Here is a 16,213-nt window from a genome sequence, read left to right on the forward strand (position 1 = left end):
TATAAGGCTGCTTCCTATGTTCCTAGTTTGCGCTGAGAAGCACAGTGTTCTATACCCTGATCTGCAACATAAAGAATTATTGGTCTATGAAGTATATTTCCCCCAGATCTACTCAACCCTAAATATATTAACTGCACGTTTTACACATCTCCCTTTAGATCCTAGATATTATTTCCTTGTGGCAGAAGACGGTGCCCCAAATATGTCACAACATAGTGACTGCTCTACATAACACAGTCTGGCCTCCCTAAGAAACTGGAAGCAGATCTTTATCAACTCTAAGCTGAAGAAAGTCACAAAGCCATTTGGTTGCATCTTGACACTGAAGTGTATTGGAAAATAAAATAATTAGGCTGCTAAATAATCAGGTGTGAAGGTGCCATCTTTCAGCTGCTGGGACACCATTTGGGTCTTTGCCTGAAGGAAGTGCAAAGAAAGAAAACAATTATGTAATGAACCAAGGACAGAACAAACCTGAAACAGAAAAGCATCACCAAGGGAATTGCTGAGGCAGAAAACATAGTCTTTCTTTGGGTGCTCAGGCACTGCTTGCACTATGCTGTTTTCCACCCAGACAGCATGTTTCGGGATGCTGTTGTGGTCTATTCCAGATCTGCCATCACTTTCGTAGAAGAATAATGTGCATCCTTAAGAAAAACAGCAAAGTATTAGGAAACTGCACACCTGAACAAGATAACACTGCAACCCTGTATCAAGCTTAGCATTGAGTTTCATGTTTACAAGCTAGACAATGTCAATATTTCAAAAAATCAAAAATCTTAACACATATGGAACCTGCAACAGTGTGGAGTGCTGCTTTCAACCATTCACGCCTTCCTTCATAATACCCCATTCCATTTCACCTCGGTTCCTATCCCCATCTCCAAGAGTTAATCAGTATGCTGTGGCTGCTGAGCTCTCTCTAAAGGTTTCCCCTTGCTTTTTTTGTATTTATGCAAACCTTGAGACTCTTGTTACAACCCATCTTGTGTGTTGGCCCAATTAGCAAACAGCACTCTCAGCCGGAACAACAGAAACAGGGAAAATGATAATGATTCCAGAAAAAAAATGCTTTAGCATGACACAACATTGCATAGACAATTTATAATCTGTGACCCTTTGTGACTGTTTTTCACACATATCATGGGTTTCTCTACGTGTCTCTTTCTCAGGAGAGCTCAGACAATCGCAATTCCTTAATTGTGAGCCAGTGTGGTGTAGTGGTTAAGAGTGGTAGTCTCGTAATCTGGGGAACCAGGTTCGCGTCTCCGCTCCTCCACATGCAGCTGCTGGGTGACCTTGGGCCAGTCACACTTCTTTGAAGTCTCTCAGCCCCACTCACCTCACAGAGTGTTTGTTGTGGGGGAGGAAGGGAAAGGAGAATGTTAGCCGCTTTGAGACTCCTTAAAGGGAGTGAAAGGCGGGATATCAAATCCAAACTCCTCTTCTTCTCTTCTTCTTAATCAAAGTACTCATTTGTACAGCATGCTCCAGAAAGTAATATGTTTTATATATATTTATATATGTTTTATAAATGCTGAATATATTTGTGTCAACTAATTGCTAAAAAGTTGTGGTCCTTCAAACCTGATATTGTTCTCCAGGTATGCATTTTTACCTTGGCACTGGTTTGAAATTTAAAATAAACAAATTTTAAAAATCTCTCTGGCCAGGACTCTACGGATCTATAACAAAAGTAACGTTACAACTAGCCTAGACAATAATAAAGCTACAACATATATTATCCTCAAACACACCCCTGCCAGTACTTCCTGAGGTCTAGACTGGTTCATGTGCAACCCTTCAACCTTCAAAGTACTTTTGTGTGACTCAAAAGCAATTCTGAGACTCAAGGAACCAAAGGTTTTATTTTCAATGTGACATTTCTAGTCTTGATCTACAAGCAGCTCCACAACACAGAAGCAAACATGCTACTGCTGTAATGTATGAAGCCGTCGTAAGGAGATGGAGATATAGAAAGGAACTTTCCTTTTGTCCTAGCATGGTTTCAAAATTTCATATGGTCGAATTTATATTGCCCCTACAATGCCTATGGCAATATGAGTATAGCCTCAATCAATCTATATAATGGTTGATGCAGGTTAATTCTTCTGTGGGTCCATGGTGGACTGGCATTATAAACTCAGCTCCTCCCGGGGGGCTATGGGGGTTAAAGGCAGGTCAAATTGCAAATAAATTTGTGAAAGTAACAGGCCAATATTAAGTGAAAGTAAAACCAGTTGTTAAGGAGAAACAGACCTGAAACTGATTGGCTTTAATGATTTAAAAGGCTAAAATAAAACTGATGCCAGTTTCAATGTTTTATGGAGGTGAATAAACAGTCAGCATGTAAATAATTTTTAAGGAGTCCTCAAAGGCTAACAAATTTACTTTGGATTTTCTGGACTACAACCCAGTTTTTCACATGCAGGAAATGATACATTGAGTTGCACTTTTACATATGAACCCAAATTCATGTCAGCCTTTACCCATAGGCACAATTTAACATATTGGTTTTTATGCATCAACCTATGAAAAGGGGGGAGTTAGCATGCAAATACATTGATGCTTAAAAACTATGGTCTAGTCTGAAAAACATTTCTTGCATCAATTGTACATGTTTTACACAATTAGATGTGTAAAAATAAATACAGTGGTGCCTCGCAAGACGAAATTAATCCGTTCCGCGAGTCTCTTCGTCTTGCGGTTTTTTCGTCTTGCGAAGCACGGCTATTAGCGGCTTAGCGGCTTTAAGAAAAAGGAAACAAACTCGCAAGAACTCGCAAGACGTTTCGTCTTGCGAAGCAAGCCCATTGCGAAATTCGTCTTGCGGAACAACTCAAAAAACGGAAAACCCTTTCGTCTAGCGAGTTTTTCGTCTTGTGAGGCATTCGTCTTGCGGGGCACCACTGTATATTCTATTTGGGTGGAGGGGATGCTACTAACTGATGAAGTGCAAACTTTGAGAAATGAACTTTAAGAAATTTTCTGAAAAGATAAATCTGAGCTCATTTTATTAAAAGGCAGCAGAAAACAACCCATAAGGTTTCCATTCTATTAGAATATTTTAGCTGGTGATCAATGTGTTGTTATCAACACAGAAACTAATAGTTACTTAGAGTTAGGGTAGAATTGTAAAATTTGGAAGGATAGAATTGTAAAATTTGGAAGGATAGAATTGTAAAATTTGGAAGGATAGAATTGAGGTTGCAATCCTGCACCTACTGATCTGTACCACTGAGAATGATGATGATGATTTATACCCTACCCATCTGGTTGGGTTTCCCCAGCCTCTCTGGGCAGTTTACAGCATGTTTAAAAACATAATAAAAACATCAAGCATTTAAAACCTCCTGAAATGCTGCACTCAATGGAATTTGTTTTGAATGGATATGTATAGGATTGCACTGAAAGCATTCATGCTTTATCATGTAAATATAATAAACATCACTCTGGTTTCCTAACACAAAATTCTCATTTTGTTTGGTTTTAAAATTCTACATAGATTTTCTGCTGTCCAGTAATCTGCGGTTACCATGTTAACCCAAGACTGACAGATACAATATTTTCAGCAAAAAGTACTTTTCAGCAAGACACAGCAGATGTTAACTTCAAAGCCTAAATACAAACATTATTAGAACGTTATTAAGCCTTGGTAATCCAAGAAACAATCAGTGTAAGTCACACTTTAAAGTAACACCTCTTTTATGTTCCTCCTTCCCCCTTTCTTTCCTTCCAGATGGCTCTTTGTTTATTTGCACCACACCATCACACTCTCCCTTCATGCTGCCTGGACTGGGATGAGTATGGCCTCTTCCTTTGCTCAGTCAGCCATGGTAAGTCTCTGATCTATTTCCCTGACCTCAGTTGCAATGTTACATGCATTCAGCTCCTACAAACTGCTGCTCCAGGCAATGCTCATTACCAAAAGGAATAATAGTGAAATCACAAGGCCCACCTTTTATTCCTTGGACTCAGCAAGTAACCTTCCCGTCTTTTGTGACCTTTCTGAACAATATAAAACAGAACTTGGTTGCAATGTGACTTCCCCCTTTTGATCTGCTTTGCTCAGAGTTTGTTATTTGTTTTACTTTGGTCTCAATTCTTAAATAGATAGAATTAGAAAATGTATTTTAATTTGGAAGGAATCGTCCCAAACAGATCAAGGAAACCTATTTAGGTAACAGCTTGTCCTCAGTTTTCTCAGCCTGTTTAAGGGAGTAGATAAGACTTTTCAGAACTGTGGTTCTCACACTCCTATTTCCAAGCCCTAACATTTTCAAATACATGCTCCATCTGAAGCGGAGAAGCAGAGGCAAAACCGCAAGAAGAATACCTACATTTCATATGAGCAGATTCAGAACCATCTCACCTAGGCTAAACTTGGCAGACACACTGGCCCTATATGAAGAGCCAAATGGCCACAGATGCAGAGCCAAAGCATTGACTTTAAAGGACTGCCGTCACAGATTGGTTTCTAACATTCACTTTCATCCGCAGATCAAAGTGGATGAAGAATTCTGGTGGGTTTGAAATTATGCTTATAGCAAAAGCAGGGAAAATAAATAGCCAATGGAAATAAAGACATGCTTAGAGAAGCTTCATGTTATATCTTGGCAGTTCCCATTATCTTTTACTGTCTGTCCACCTATACTAACCCCTGTACAAATAGCTCTTCAGAAGAAGGAGCATTGGCATGTGTGAGAGGCATACTTTGGGTCTTGGTTTTTTGCATCTGTATCTTCTCTTTACTCCAGGAAACTCCAGGTAACATTTTAGCCCCAGAACTACTCTTTTGTACATGTTTCCATAAGAGGCAGACCTAAGACCACTTCCTGAGCTTCCTGCCTAAAACTGGGATGTGAAACTGGACTTGTTTTTTAAAAAAATTGTGTTACATAAAAAAGTAACACCTAGTTGTGCAACAAGCCTTTTGCAGAGTTATTTTAATACATTTCATCTTATACTGCACTTTCAGAATATCGTGACCCACCCAGTAAGTAAGCTGCTTAAGTAACACAAGATCTTCACTGACACCAAATAGTTTCTGTACTCTCTGATCTCTTAAGTAAATAAGGATGCATTCACAGTACCTTTTAAAGAAACCCAGTACTGCTTCCATTTCCTCCGTGCGGCTAACTCCACCTTCTTGTTCTTTTTGTGTACGAGAAAGTTCTTCACTGCAAGCGCTCCTGCTTTCCGTACCGTCCCCTGGCCTGCTGTAAGAAGTATGTCTGACTGTCCTGGGGAACTCAAAGTCCCACTGCTCTGCTCATCGCTCAGGGCTGATCCAGCTTCATCCAGGTTATCATTGGTGCTACTCATCTCCAACTCCCTCCGGAAGTTCTCATAGACTCCCTGACGAGCCCCATCTCCAGTGGAAGAGCTGCCGCTGTCGCTGCCAGCAAAGGCCCGGCTGGTCGTTGGAGAGTAGCTGGAGTTTGTGGCATTGGAACGTCTGGAAAGGAGGTCCGTGTCAGTGGTTGCCCCCTCAATCCCACTGTCCGCAAATTCACTCCCTTCGCCTGCATTCACATCCTGTATTAACACAGTAAACAAAAGCAAACATTGTGGAGAAATGATGCCTCAATATAGTTATTGCATACTTTTTGAATAATTCTAGTACCATTCTTTTGCCTAAATATAAAAGAAGCTCCAGTTCAAAATCAATGAAGTTATTCACTACCCCATGCAAAAAATACCTATTTAATTTATCTGACTGACCAGTTGATTACTCTTTTAAAACTTAATTGTTAGTTATTTATTTAACATAATTTATATACTGCTTAACTGCAAAAACTTCTAAGCAGTTACACGGAGCAGAAAATGTACATTTAATCCTCGGTAAAAGTTTATAAAGAACCAATTTGACATAATTTTTTTTTCAAAATATTAATTAAATCAGCAGTTTAAAAACATACGTTAAAAAATAAAATTACATACATGTAAGTTTTTTATATAAAGTGATTAAATATATTTATTGGAAACAATGCAGCATTTCTAACCCTTAATTATGGTCAGTGTGAGAGACTGAAACATGTGCTTAAGTTTTTAAATCTATTTTAATAAATTAAATATTTTTTAGTTGAAAAGATAATATATACTCACTGAGAATGAAAATGCAAAAAGCCAACTTTTTTTTAAGCTGGCCTTTGCTGATAATAGGTTTTGCTGTTGCTTAAAATGGCATGATCCCCTGACCCTCAGGCATATCTTTGGCAGGTACAGGGGGTGCAATAAAAAGGAGGGGGTAGGAAGACTCTATTGCATGGGCTGAGTTCTGTTAATGTTTCTTTGGATCCAAGCCCAATACTGGATGATATCCGCCAGTATTCTGACTGCTATGTTAAATCGGAACAACCTAATTTGTGTTCCTATGGTATATCAGAACTGAGGCATAAAGTACCTAAACATTGCTCAGAAATAGTCACCATTCGACTGCATGGGACTTTTTTCTATCATATGCAAAAGTCTGGAATAACAAACAGATAAAATAAAGGATTTTGGTTGCCATTTCAAAATATTTTCTGCATCTTATCAATGTTCAACAGCTGCAGAATACAATGTTCTTTTTTAAATGAACAAAAGATTCCCCACCCCCACCCCGAAAAAGTGAGAGGAGAAAAACAACCTCCAATGGAACGATGATTGCCCCTGAAAATTCAGAGGGGAAGTGCTAAATATAGATGTATTGAAATACGACAATTCATTCTTGATATCTCTTCAGATTATCACTTTACTATTATTCCCCAAAGTAGATGCATGTTAAAAGCTGTCAAATTTCCATCTCTTTCTGGCTAGAGGGTCGTTTCAGAACGTCGAATTACATATTCTTAAAATATATGCAAAGTAGTTCATAGAGCACTTCCATGGGATAGGAAATGTGGAGAGAAAACAAGCATCCCAGCTAGCGGATCAAGGAGAATGTCTTACAAATCTGATTGGGTGCTCTGAGCAAAGCTAAGTGGTACAGCTGCTCCCTAGGCAGAGCTCCCTTTGAAATGGGACTGAACAATCACACCACTTGGAGCAAAGAGCTTTCTGAATGCTGGAAAATTGTGAATGGTCGCTGGCTGATGGAGAGTCTGCTCAGCATACTTGCTTATGAATAATAATTCACATATATTGGAATATACTTTTCACTTCTGCCCGCCCACAAAAATCAAACTTATGCTTATACATATGCTATAGTATGACATGAAAAGTACAGGACATAACCCTTTCTCACAGAGAAGATGGAGTGGTGTCATCGGCGCAGGCCTTTGGGACAGAACCCGTGAGTCCCACTCAGAAGAGTGAGGAGGGCCCACAACTGAGCTTCTCCACTTTCCCAATAAGTCCACCCAGTCCACTGCACCACTGCAAAGAGGTACACAAGGAAGGAGTCTGGTCTTGTGTGACTTCCTGAAAGTCTATTAGATACCAGGTCCAAAATGCAAAGTCTTGCATCATCCTAATTTCTCTACTCCTATTCAGCCTATATTCAGCAATCTGAAGACTGAGGGCTTTGTTCTGTTCTTTATCATTCACTGAACTGGGGCAATTCCCAACATCATAAAATAATTTCCTAGTTCACTGGAACACACTTAGAGAGGAGATTTTAGAGAGACCCATTGGAACATGGTCTATATACCTGCCTATCTATCTATATAATTTAGCCACAGCAAAGGAGCGTGGGAGTTAAATAGGGTAGGTGGGTGGGAAGAGAGATTCCAAGAGGTTGCTTTTGGGATGACTGGCTACCAATACATAGCAAGCCTCATTTCACTACTGTGCAAATGTCAGTATTAGACTGACACAGCCCCTGTGGTTAATCTAGACCAAGCTGTCAAAAAGGATAAAAATAAGAGTCTCTCTGAGGAGGATTAAATGCTTCTTGTGCTTGGTTATTAGAAAAAGTGGGTCATCCTTATATGTAATTAATTTCTAATTCCATCGTTATGAAATGGTTACTTGGTATTTTAAACACCGTTTCTAAGTAAAGGTTACTGAAATATCCATATTTTTGTTTATCGTCTCTATTATTTTTTTTTTAAGATGTCTACTTTAATAATACAGTGGTACCTCGGGTTACAAAAGCTTCGGGTTACAAACGCTTCAGGTTACAGACTCCGCTAACCCGGAAGTAGTACCTCAGGTACTTTACTTCAGGATGAGAACAGAAATCGTGTGGCAGCAGTGCGGCGGCAGTGGGAGGCCCCATTAGCTAAAGTGGTGCTTCAGGTTAAGAACAGTTTCAGGTTAAGAACGGACCTCCAGAATGAATTAAGTTCTCAGCCAGAGGTACCACTGTAATTGTTTTATTGAACTACATTTAGTACAGCTCAATAATATCTAAGTGCATTTTAAATAAGAGCTATTGAAGCAGAATATTAACCAGAGATATTAAGAGAAATTTTAAACTGTTACATACGAATAGAATGGATTTGATAGTTCAAAATTGTTCAAAATTGTTCCCGATCTCTCCAGGACTTGAGAATTACAGCCCTGCAATACTGCTTCCAGTCACCAGCCACACAATCCAAAAAGTACAGAGCATCCTACAATATTATCTAGGACAGGACCACATGAAGGCACCAATAAATAACACCACATTGTGCTCATACCGGACAATAAAATAGGTATATAATGTAAGATGATGGTGATTATTTGCAGCAGTAAATGGGATAACCTCTCTTTTAAATGTGGATATTTTATTTTGAAATAAACTTTAAAAGATACATGAAACAATGAGGAACAACACCACATAACAACTTCAGAAGTCACTAATTGTGTGGGGTGGGGGGACTCATTGAATACTGTTCCTTAGTAATACAGGGTTACATATTTGGGGCAATTAGAAGCTTAAGGAGAAGTTCCTAAACTATGGAGTAAATTAGAAGCTTGAAGGCCTTCTGCACAGGAAATAAATGGAAACCATTTATTTATTTATACGCCATCTTTCATCTGAGGATCACAGCACAGGGTGGTTCTGCAATAAGCTTGCAAAAAGTTTTATGTCCCAGAAGTCAATTCTGGAGACAAAACAGTATTTTTGGATTGAACACAATGAGGCTGCTTCCAAATTGAGCTCAACGCTCTAAAAAGTTATATCTGTGTTCACCTTATGCCACTCTGTAACGTATTAAACTGTTTATATTTTACATAAACACAAAGAAACCAATGACATTTCCTACAGGCACTTTAAAACGTTGTGATTAACACATTTCTCGCTTTCAGTTAAAAGCAGATCATCTGAAAGTCACATAAAAATTATCCCTTGACAACTAATCAGTTTCACAGTGAGCGAGTGAGTCAGGCATTAAACAGGTGGGCTTTGATTAAGTCATCATTTTGGGCACATAAGACACTTGGCTCCATGTTCAGATTTGCAAAATGCTCGCTCATTCACACATCAGAAAATACACGTCAGGTGGTTTGAATTCTCATGGTTCCATAGTAACTACTAGCCCAAAACCTTTGGCTGAAATTCTAAGTAAATTTAGTTCTGCTTCACATACTACATTACTGAAATGCACATGAACTGCAAAGTTGCTGCAGTCAGCTTTTCAGAAGCAGTAAGCCTAATCTGGAAACCCTCTCAAAGTGATTCTGGAACTCCCGAATAAGATGTAGCAGACATCCTCTTTTTATGGTGTAGACCAGGGTGTCCAACTTCCAAGAGACTGCGATCTACCGGTACTCCCACTACACATAAACTGGCAGTGATCTGCCCAATGGATTGACCAGAGTTGTTGAGCTTTTTTTTAGGGAAGATGAGCCAAATTCGTTGAGCTGAGGGAGGATGAGACAAAGTTATTGAGCTTGAGGGGGGGGGCATCAGGGTCTCACGATCGACTGGGATCGACCAGGGACATCCCACGATTGACCAGTAGACTAAGTGTAGACTGGTGTAGATTAACGATAGGAAACCTGTGGCTTTCCAGGTGTTATTGGCCTCCCAACTCCCATCAGCCTCAGCCAGCATGGCCAAAGGACAAGGATGACAGAAGGTGGAGTCCAACAACATCTGCAGCGGCATAGATTCCCATTCGAGGTATGGGAAGCATGCAGCCTACTATTCTTAGTTTGTGAGCATCCCACCTGAAAACTCACATGGGGAGGAAACAAGTAGATACTGAATGGCTCTGACACAAGGTGACTCGAATGAATCAGAAGCACATGAAGGACACATCAGAAATGCCTGTATGCTATCAATATGGAGTAATGGTGGTAGGAATTAATGGAGGTAAACTGAGGATAAAAGGGTGTTTTTTGTTTCATTTGGTACTTCTACAAAACTGCTGATACCTTCCCGCTCTTGCGCACAAGGATGGTGATATTCTAGGACAGCTCAAGTTAAAAACTGATGAGTACGTGATAGGCCACCTATTACAGATTATCTGCATTTCCTTTACAGCTCTGCGAATTCTACAGAACTGAATGTACTACAGAGGAAGGAGAGCTGATACTCTGGAAGGCAGACAAGAAAGGTCAAAAAAGCACAGGATGAGTCAGCCTTTTAAGCATGCAACACTTAAAAAAAATAACACCAATAAGCATTTATAGAGCTTCAAGTGTTCAAAATACCTCACCTACCTCTCAGCAGTTCTTAAAAGAGGCCCATAAGACAATTTTTACTACCCTCCATCCTATGCATTATTATTTGCACATATTGCGGGAAGTGGGTGTTTGGAGGAGAATAGGGTGCTGAGCCTAACAGAATATTCACTTGCTAAGGCCATCTAGTAAGTTTAATGCATGTGGTGAGATTTGAATTTAAACTTGTTGGCTCATAACACACACTCTCAGCCACTCCATTAGACCGTGAAGAAGAAAAAAAGATTTAGGACTGGCAGGATGTGTGCTATATATTGCTATGAAAACAGAAACTCTCTTTGCTGGAAACAAACGCCAAAGCTGATCCAGGGAGGATAGTACTTTAACTTTTAAGAGCTATTTTGTGTGCAAAGCCTTCCAAAATATGAAATGTTACCAGGTATTTTACAACTTTCCTGGAAGTGAAGTTCAAAAATAAATCACCTCCACTCTACAAAAAATACATCATCTCCACCTGCACCTGCGTGAAACTCCACAGGATCCATATGCTCATTGCATAACAGCTTCTCTTGCTTAGGTTGCCGGAGGGTAATCTCCAGCTTTTTCTCAAGCTGTTTCTCTAGAAGCAACAATTAAAAGGAGTGAAAGAGGGTTTAACCCTTTCCTCTCACAAATAGAGTATAGATTGCAATGCCTAGGCAATATAAAGAGGAGAACAGGTACAGGCAGTCTTCTTCCCCCCTCTAAATTATTGTTCTTACAAATCCAGGGAGAGCTGGTTAGGTTGAATGGATCTGTACCGAGTATGCTACATGGAGGCATGATAAGGTGATTGCTTCAGGATAAGCCTCGCCTTCAACCAACAAGTACCACAAAGGTACCCTTATCACACTATCTTTGTAGCACAGGAGGGAGCTTCTGCAGTGTGAAGAGAATAAGGGAAGCACCTAATCACATGGGAATCCATATTGAGAGTCCTCCCTGCACGAGCAATGCTCTGTCACTTCACTGCTAGAAAGAAATGGAGGTTCTCTTCCACTAGACATAATACTGGTGTGTGTCCTGTCTGTTTTCAGGTACTGGGTACCAGTAGATTAAAAAATGGCAAATACTGTATTGGCCTGAATATAAGCCGCACCTTTAAAATTCAAGGGGGGGGGGAGAGAAAAAAAGGCAATATCCAAATATAAGACATTCTCTTAAATTTCCGTAAGCACTCACGCCCATTCCATTTTACTGTATGTCTGTTTCAGTGGTGGTATTGTAAAAGCCCATTTTTGTAAGATCATGAAATTAAGCCACACTTTAACTTTTCACGGTCAGAAGGGGGGGAGTGAGGCTTATATTCAGGCCAATATGGTGACATTATTCCAACACTTTCGCCCTTGTTTGATAGACTCTTAGCTATCTTCTTCTCAACTAGGAAAACAATTCCAACACATAAACCCCTTCATGTTCTCTGCGAACAAGGCCACAAATTTATGTTATTATCCATCATATAAAATGGAGGAATTTTGAAAGCTACAGCCGAGTTATTTTTTTTTAAGCTGGTATATCACCAAAGGAAGCAAAATACCTCATACTTATAATGTTACATGCAAAAATCCTCCAGGCTTTAAAATTATTTTTTATTAAGTGCATTCATTACCTACCCTTCACCAGAAGGTCCCAGAGGAGGCCACGCGATAATAAAACACAACAGTATAACCCAAGAATCATAGCAAAAATCACATCATTGCAACCCGTATAAAAATCACTATCGGTGGGATAAAACAACCAAAACATTTCCAAAAGATATGCCTTAGCATGCGAGAACTGCACTATGTTAAAAAGATAAAGACCAACTCTACTGATAAGCTTTTTGTGAGGGGAGGAAAGAAGAGAAATCTGTTAGCAAAGAAACAAGATAAGAGTAGGCCTCTTCCATCAGAGAGTCCACAGATCTAGTCAACCAGGGAAGACACAAGGAACAAAGAACTCCTTGCCCAAGTTCACAAACTGCAGTGATCCCAAAACACAGAAAAGTCTGTGATATGTGGCCTGCAGTTCTGTTGAACTCAAAACCAGCCCCAAAGTAGAAAGCTACAGTGTATCTTCAACAAGACTGTATGCATATTTACTAAAAGAACTTGATAATATTAGCCCAGTGGAATATAAACCATCCACATTACTGCCAGTCTCCAATTTCCTCACAGTGTCTGCCGTAGACTCTCCCTGCAATGCTAAACCTCAATAAGGCTTAGGTGCTTATTCTGCCTAGCTTTTTCTTCTGCAGAAGGAAGCAGAACCTCACCCATTTCCTAAACTACATAATTCAGTAGCAGAATCCAAAGATACAGAGGTAGGCTTCTTTCCTGACAACCTACTGGGCCCCTCCCTACTATTCACTTCCCAGACCACTGGATCCAATTTCACACTCTCCTCTTAATGCTCCTTCCCCTCTGACCAGCGCTGCCAGAAGTCTCCATGGGGGTCACAACAGGAGGAAGGGTTGGAGCTGCCCATCTCAGGCAGTGCACTGTCTTTTGCAGGCCCTGGACCAGCACCTCCTCTCCTCCACCAATTCACGCTCTTCCCATAGGTCCAGTAACCTAGAAAAAGCACCACTGAATATCCAGGTTTGTATTTCCCCTGCAATGGGAGGCAAAGCACAGGGACCAATTCCTTTCGTCATCTTTTTGTGAACTCTTGACTCCAAAAGTTCATTATCTCCTCATTCCAAATCTGCACAGCACTGCTTTATGCTAAACACAGGACAGCACTAGGCTGGCTGCACAGTGGCTTTTGATACCATCAACCATGATATCTTTCTAGAGTGACTGTCTGAACCAGGGTTGGGTGGCACCTCTTTGCGGTGGTTCCAGTCCTACCTGGATGGTCGTTCCCAGAAGGTGTTGCTTGGGGAATGCTTTTCAGCCCCGTGGAACCTTCAATGTGGGGTTCCGCAGGGCTCAATTCTATCCCCCACATTGTTTAACATCCACATGAAACAACTGGGTGGGGTTATCCGGAGATTTGGAGTACGTTGTCAGCTGTATGCTGATGACACTCAGCTCTAAATCTCCTTTACATCTGCAGGTTAGGCAGCAGAAGTGTTGGACCACTGCCTTGCCTTGGTAATGAGAGCCAACAAACTGAAACTCAATCCAAATGAGGCACTGTTAGTGGGTGGTTACCTAGACAGGATGGGTGGGAGATCGTCTGCTCTTGATGGGGTTACACTTCCTATGAAGGAGCAGATTCATAGCTTGGGGGTACTCCTGGATCTTCTGCTGTTGCTCAAGGCTCAGGTGGCCTCTGTGGCCTGGTGTGCCTTCCATCAGCTTTGGCTGGTGGCCCAGCTATCCCGCTATATGTACAGGGATAGCCTAACTACTGTTGTCTATGCTCTGGTAACCTCAAGGTTAGATTACTGCAATGTGTTATTCGTAGGGCTGCCTCTGAAGATGGTTTGGAAACTTCAACTAGTGTGGAATTCAGCAGCCAGGTGCTCACTGGAGCAAGACGGTTTGAGCATATTACACTGATCTTGGTCCAACTGCACTGGCTACCGATTAGTTTTCGGACCCAGTTTAAAGTGCTGATCTTGACTTATAAACCCTGAAATGGCTCAGGACTGCAATACCTCAAGGACTGCCTCTTTCCATGTGAACCTACCCGAACCCTGAGATCATCTTCTGAGGCCCTTCTCATGTGCCTCCTTCCTTGAGAGGTCCAGAGGGTGGCAACACAAGAACGGGCCTTCTCTGCAGTGGCTCCCCATTTGTGGAATGGTCTACCCAGGGAAGTTCACCTGGCACCTTCATTATACACCTTTATGACCCAGGCAAAAATGATCCTTTATAACCAGGCCTTTGGTTGATTTGATTGACATCCAATGCCCTTTAAAAATGTGGGGTTTGGGGGGGAGGGGAGTTATTGGGTTGCTGTTTTAATTTTGATTATATATATTGCGGTTTTATATTTTGTTTTTGTTTTGTGAACCACCCTGAGACCTTCAGGTATATGGCGGTATATAAATCCAATAAATTATAAATAAATAAATAAATAAATAAATAAATATTACATGCATTTTCAGTTTCTTCCCTTGCGATTATTAAAATGTCGCAAATGTTAGTGCCCCAGGCAAACAGATGAGTGGAAAAGTTACTGTGTCACAATAGCCAGAGAATGGAAGCAATTGGTAGGATTATAATTAAAGTTTCTTCCTCCCCTACCCAGCTGCATCACCCATCTCCCACTGCATCACCTATAAATTTGCATGCTTGTGCAAGAGCTCTTCAGTTACTACAAAAGAAAAAAAACTGGTGCAACAAGATCTGCCCTGCCCCATCATACAATTATGTATGTAGATTGCTACACACTTGCTGAAAGAGGAGTGCTGCTTATTTATCGTACTGATGATGTCATTTGCCATGTTGTATACATGTTGGATAGAGCTGGTAGGTAAGAAGATATAATCCTGAGCCTATCCTCTGCTACACTCACTACTTTTTGGGGGCAAACTGCAAACACAGTGAATAGCTGGCAAACTAATGTTACTACTAAAGTTTTCTAACTGTAATATCTAATTCCAGTTTGGGGACAAAATAGAATTAGTGGCAATCACAATTTGTCCAGTTCAGATACAATATCAAATTATGGTTTTTGGTGCAATGCAGGAATATGTGGAAGGCGAATGTGCAAAAGATTCATATAGTTCAGCCTTAATGTCTAAATCATTCTCTTCCTTTAAAAAAAAGATTTTTTTCAACCATCTTACAAAACTACATGGATTGTATTTGAAGAAAACTATTTTTTTGGCTGGCAGAGTTTAGCAAATTGATTGCTAAAGAATGGATATTTGGAAATGTCTGTTCCATTTGGGGACACTCAAAGCACCTGAGGTTTGGAAAGATGAGGGCAGAATTTTGAAGGTCTGTCTTTCTCCTCTCTCTTTTTGGCTTGGCTGCTAATAAGTTTAAGTGTTGAAATGAAGGCTGTATTAGCTTTAAACTACAGCCAGCAATAACAATTCCCTTGTCCCAAAATCACATCAGTGATCACATCACTTGATCACATCAGTGGTTGGATAGCCAAGTGTGCTTAGTTAAGAGCTCATTCTCAAATACATAATACAGTGGTAACGCGGCTTACGAATGTAATTTGTTCCGGAAGTCCGTTCTTAACCAGAAACCGTTCTTAACCTGAGGAACACTTTTGCTAATGGGGCCACCCACTGCCTCCATGCCACCAGCACGCGATTTCTGTTCTCATCCTGGAGCAAAGTTCTCAACCCGAGGTACTACTTCCAGGTTAGCAGAGTTTGTAACCCAAAGTGTTTGTAACCCGAGGTACCACTGTAACAGAGAAATGGAACTGTAACCAATCTAGAATTTTGTTCTTAGGAAGTGTTTGCCTATTGATGCAAGACAATGGTTATAATCTATATTGTGCTATGAATTTAGATATGATGGGACTGTGCTGCTGTTGTCAGCACTTTCACATAGCTGGTGTCACTGTGTTATGATGAAAGATGTGCCATCTGTGCCCAACAACTCTTTGTCCTACATTTAGTTAGACTATATAGATATGACCTTGAAGGTGGTATCAGTTTTGGTGGTCTAGGTAGAAAATGCAGATTCCATGAGATGAAAAATGGTCTGACTTTAGGAACACTTTCTTTTTCAAATAA

The 16,213-nt window shown here is 40.5% G+C and overlaps 1 protein-coding gene across 10 annotated transcripts in view; it reads right to left on the minus strand.

Annotated features, from left to right (window-relative positions):
• The window catches only part of TIAM1 (TIAM Rac1 associated GEF 1), a 193,557-nt gene that overhangs the window by 57,483 nt on the left and 119,861 nt on the right, over positions 1-16,213 (minus strand). For all 10 annotated transcript variants that reach the window (XM_081003520.1, XM_081003526.1, XM_081003525.1 and 7 more), the window contains 2 exons: positions 5,094-5,538; positions 475-647 (listed from right to left, as the gene is read on the minus strand). In XM_081003520.1, coding sequence (XP_080859646.1) covers positions 475-647; positions 5,094-5,538 — 618 coding nt within the window. The remainder of the gene's footprint in view (positions 1-474; positions 648-5,093; positions 5,539-16,213) is intronic.

Source organism: Podarcis pityusensis (genome assembly GCF_964106645.2).
Source record: "Podarcis pityusensis genome assembly, chromosome: 4".
Taxonomy (NCBI): Eukaryota; Metazoa; Chordata; class Lepidosauria; order Squamata; family Lacertidae; genus Podarcis; species Podarcis pityusensis.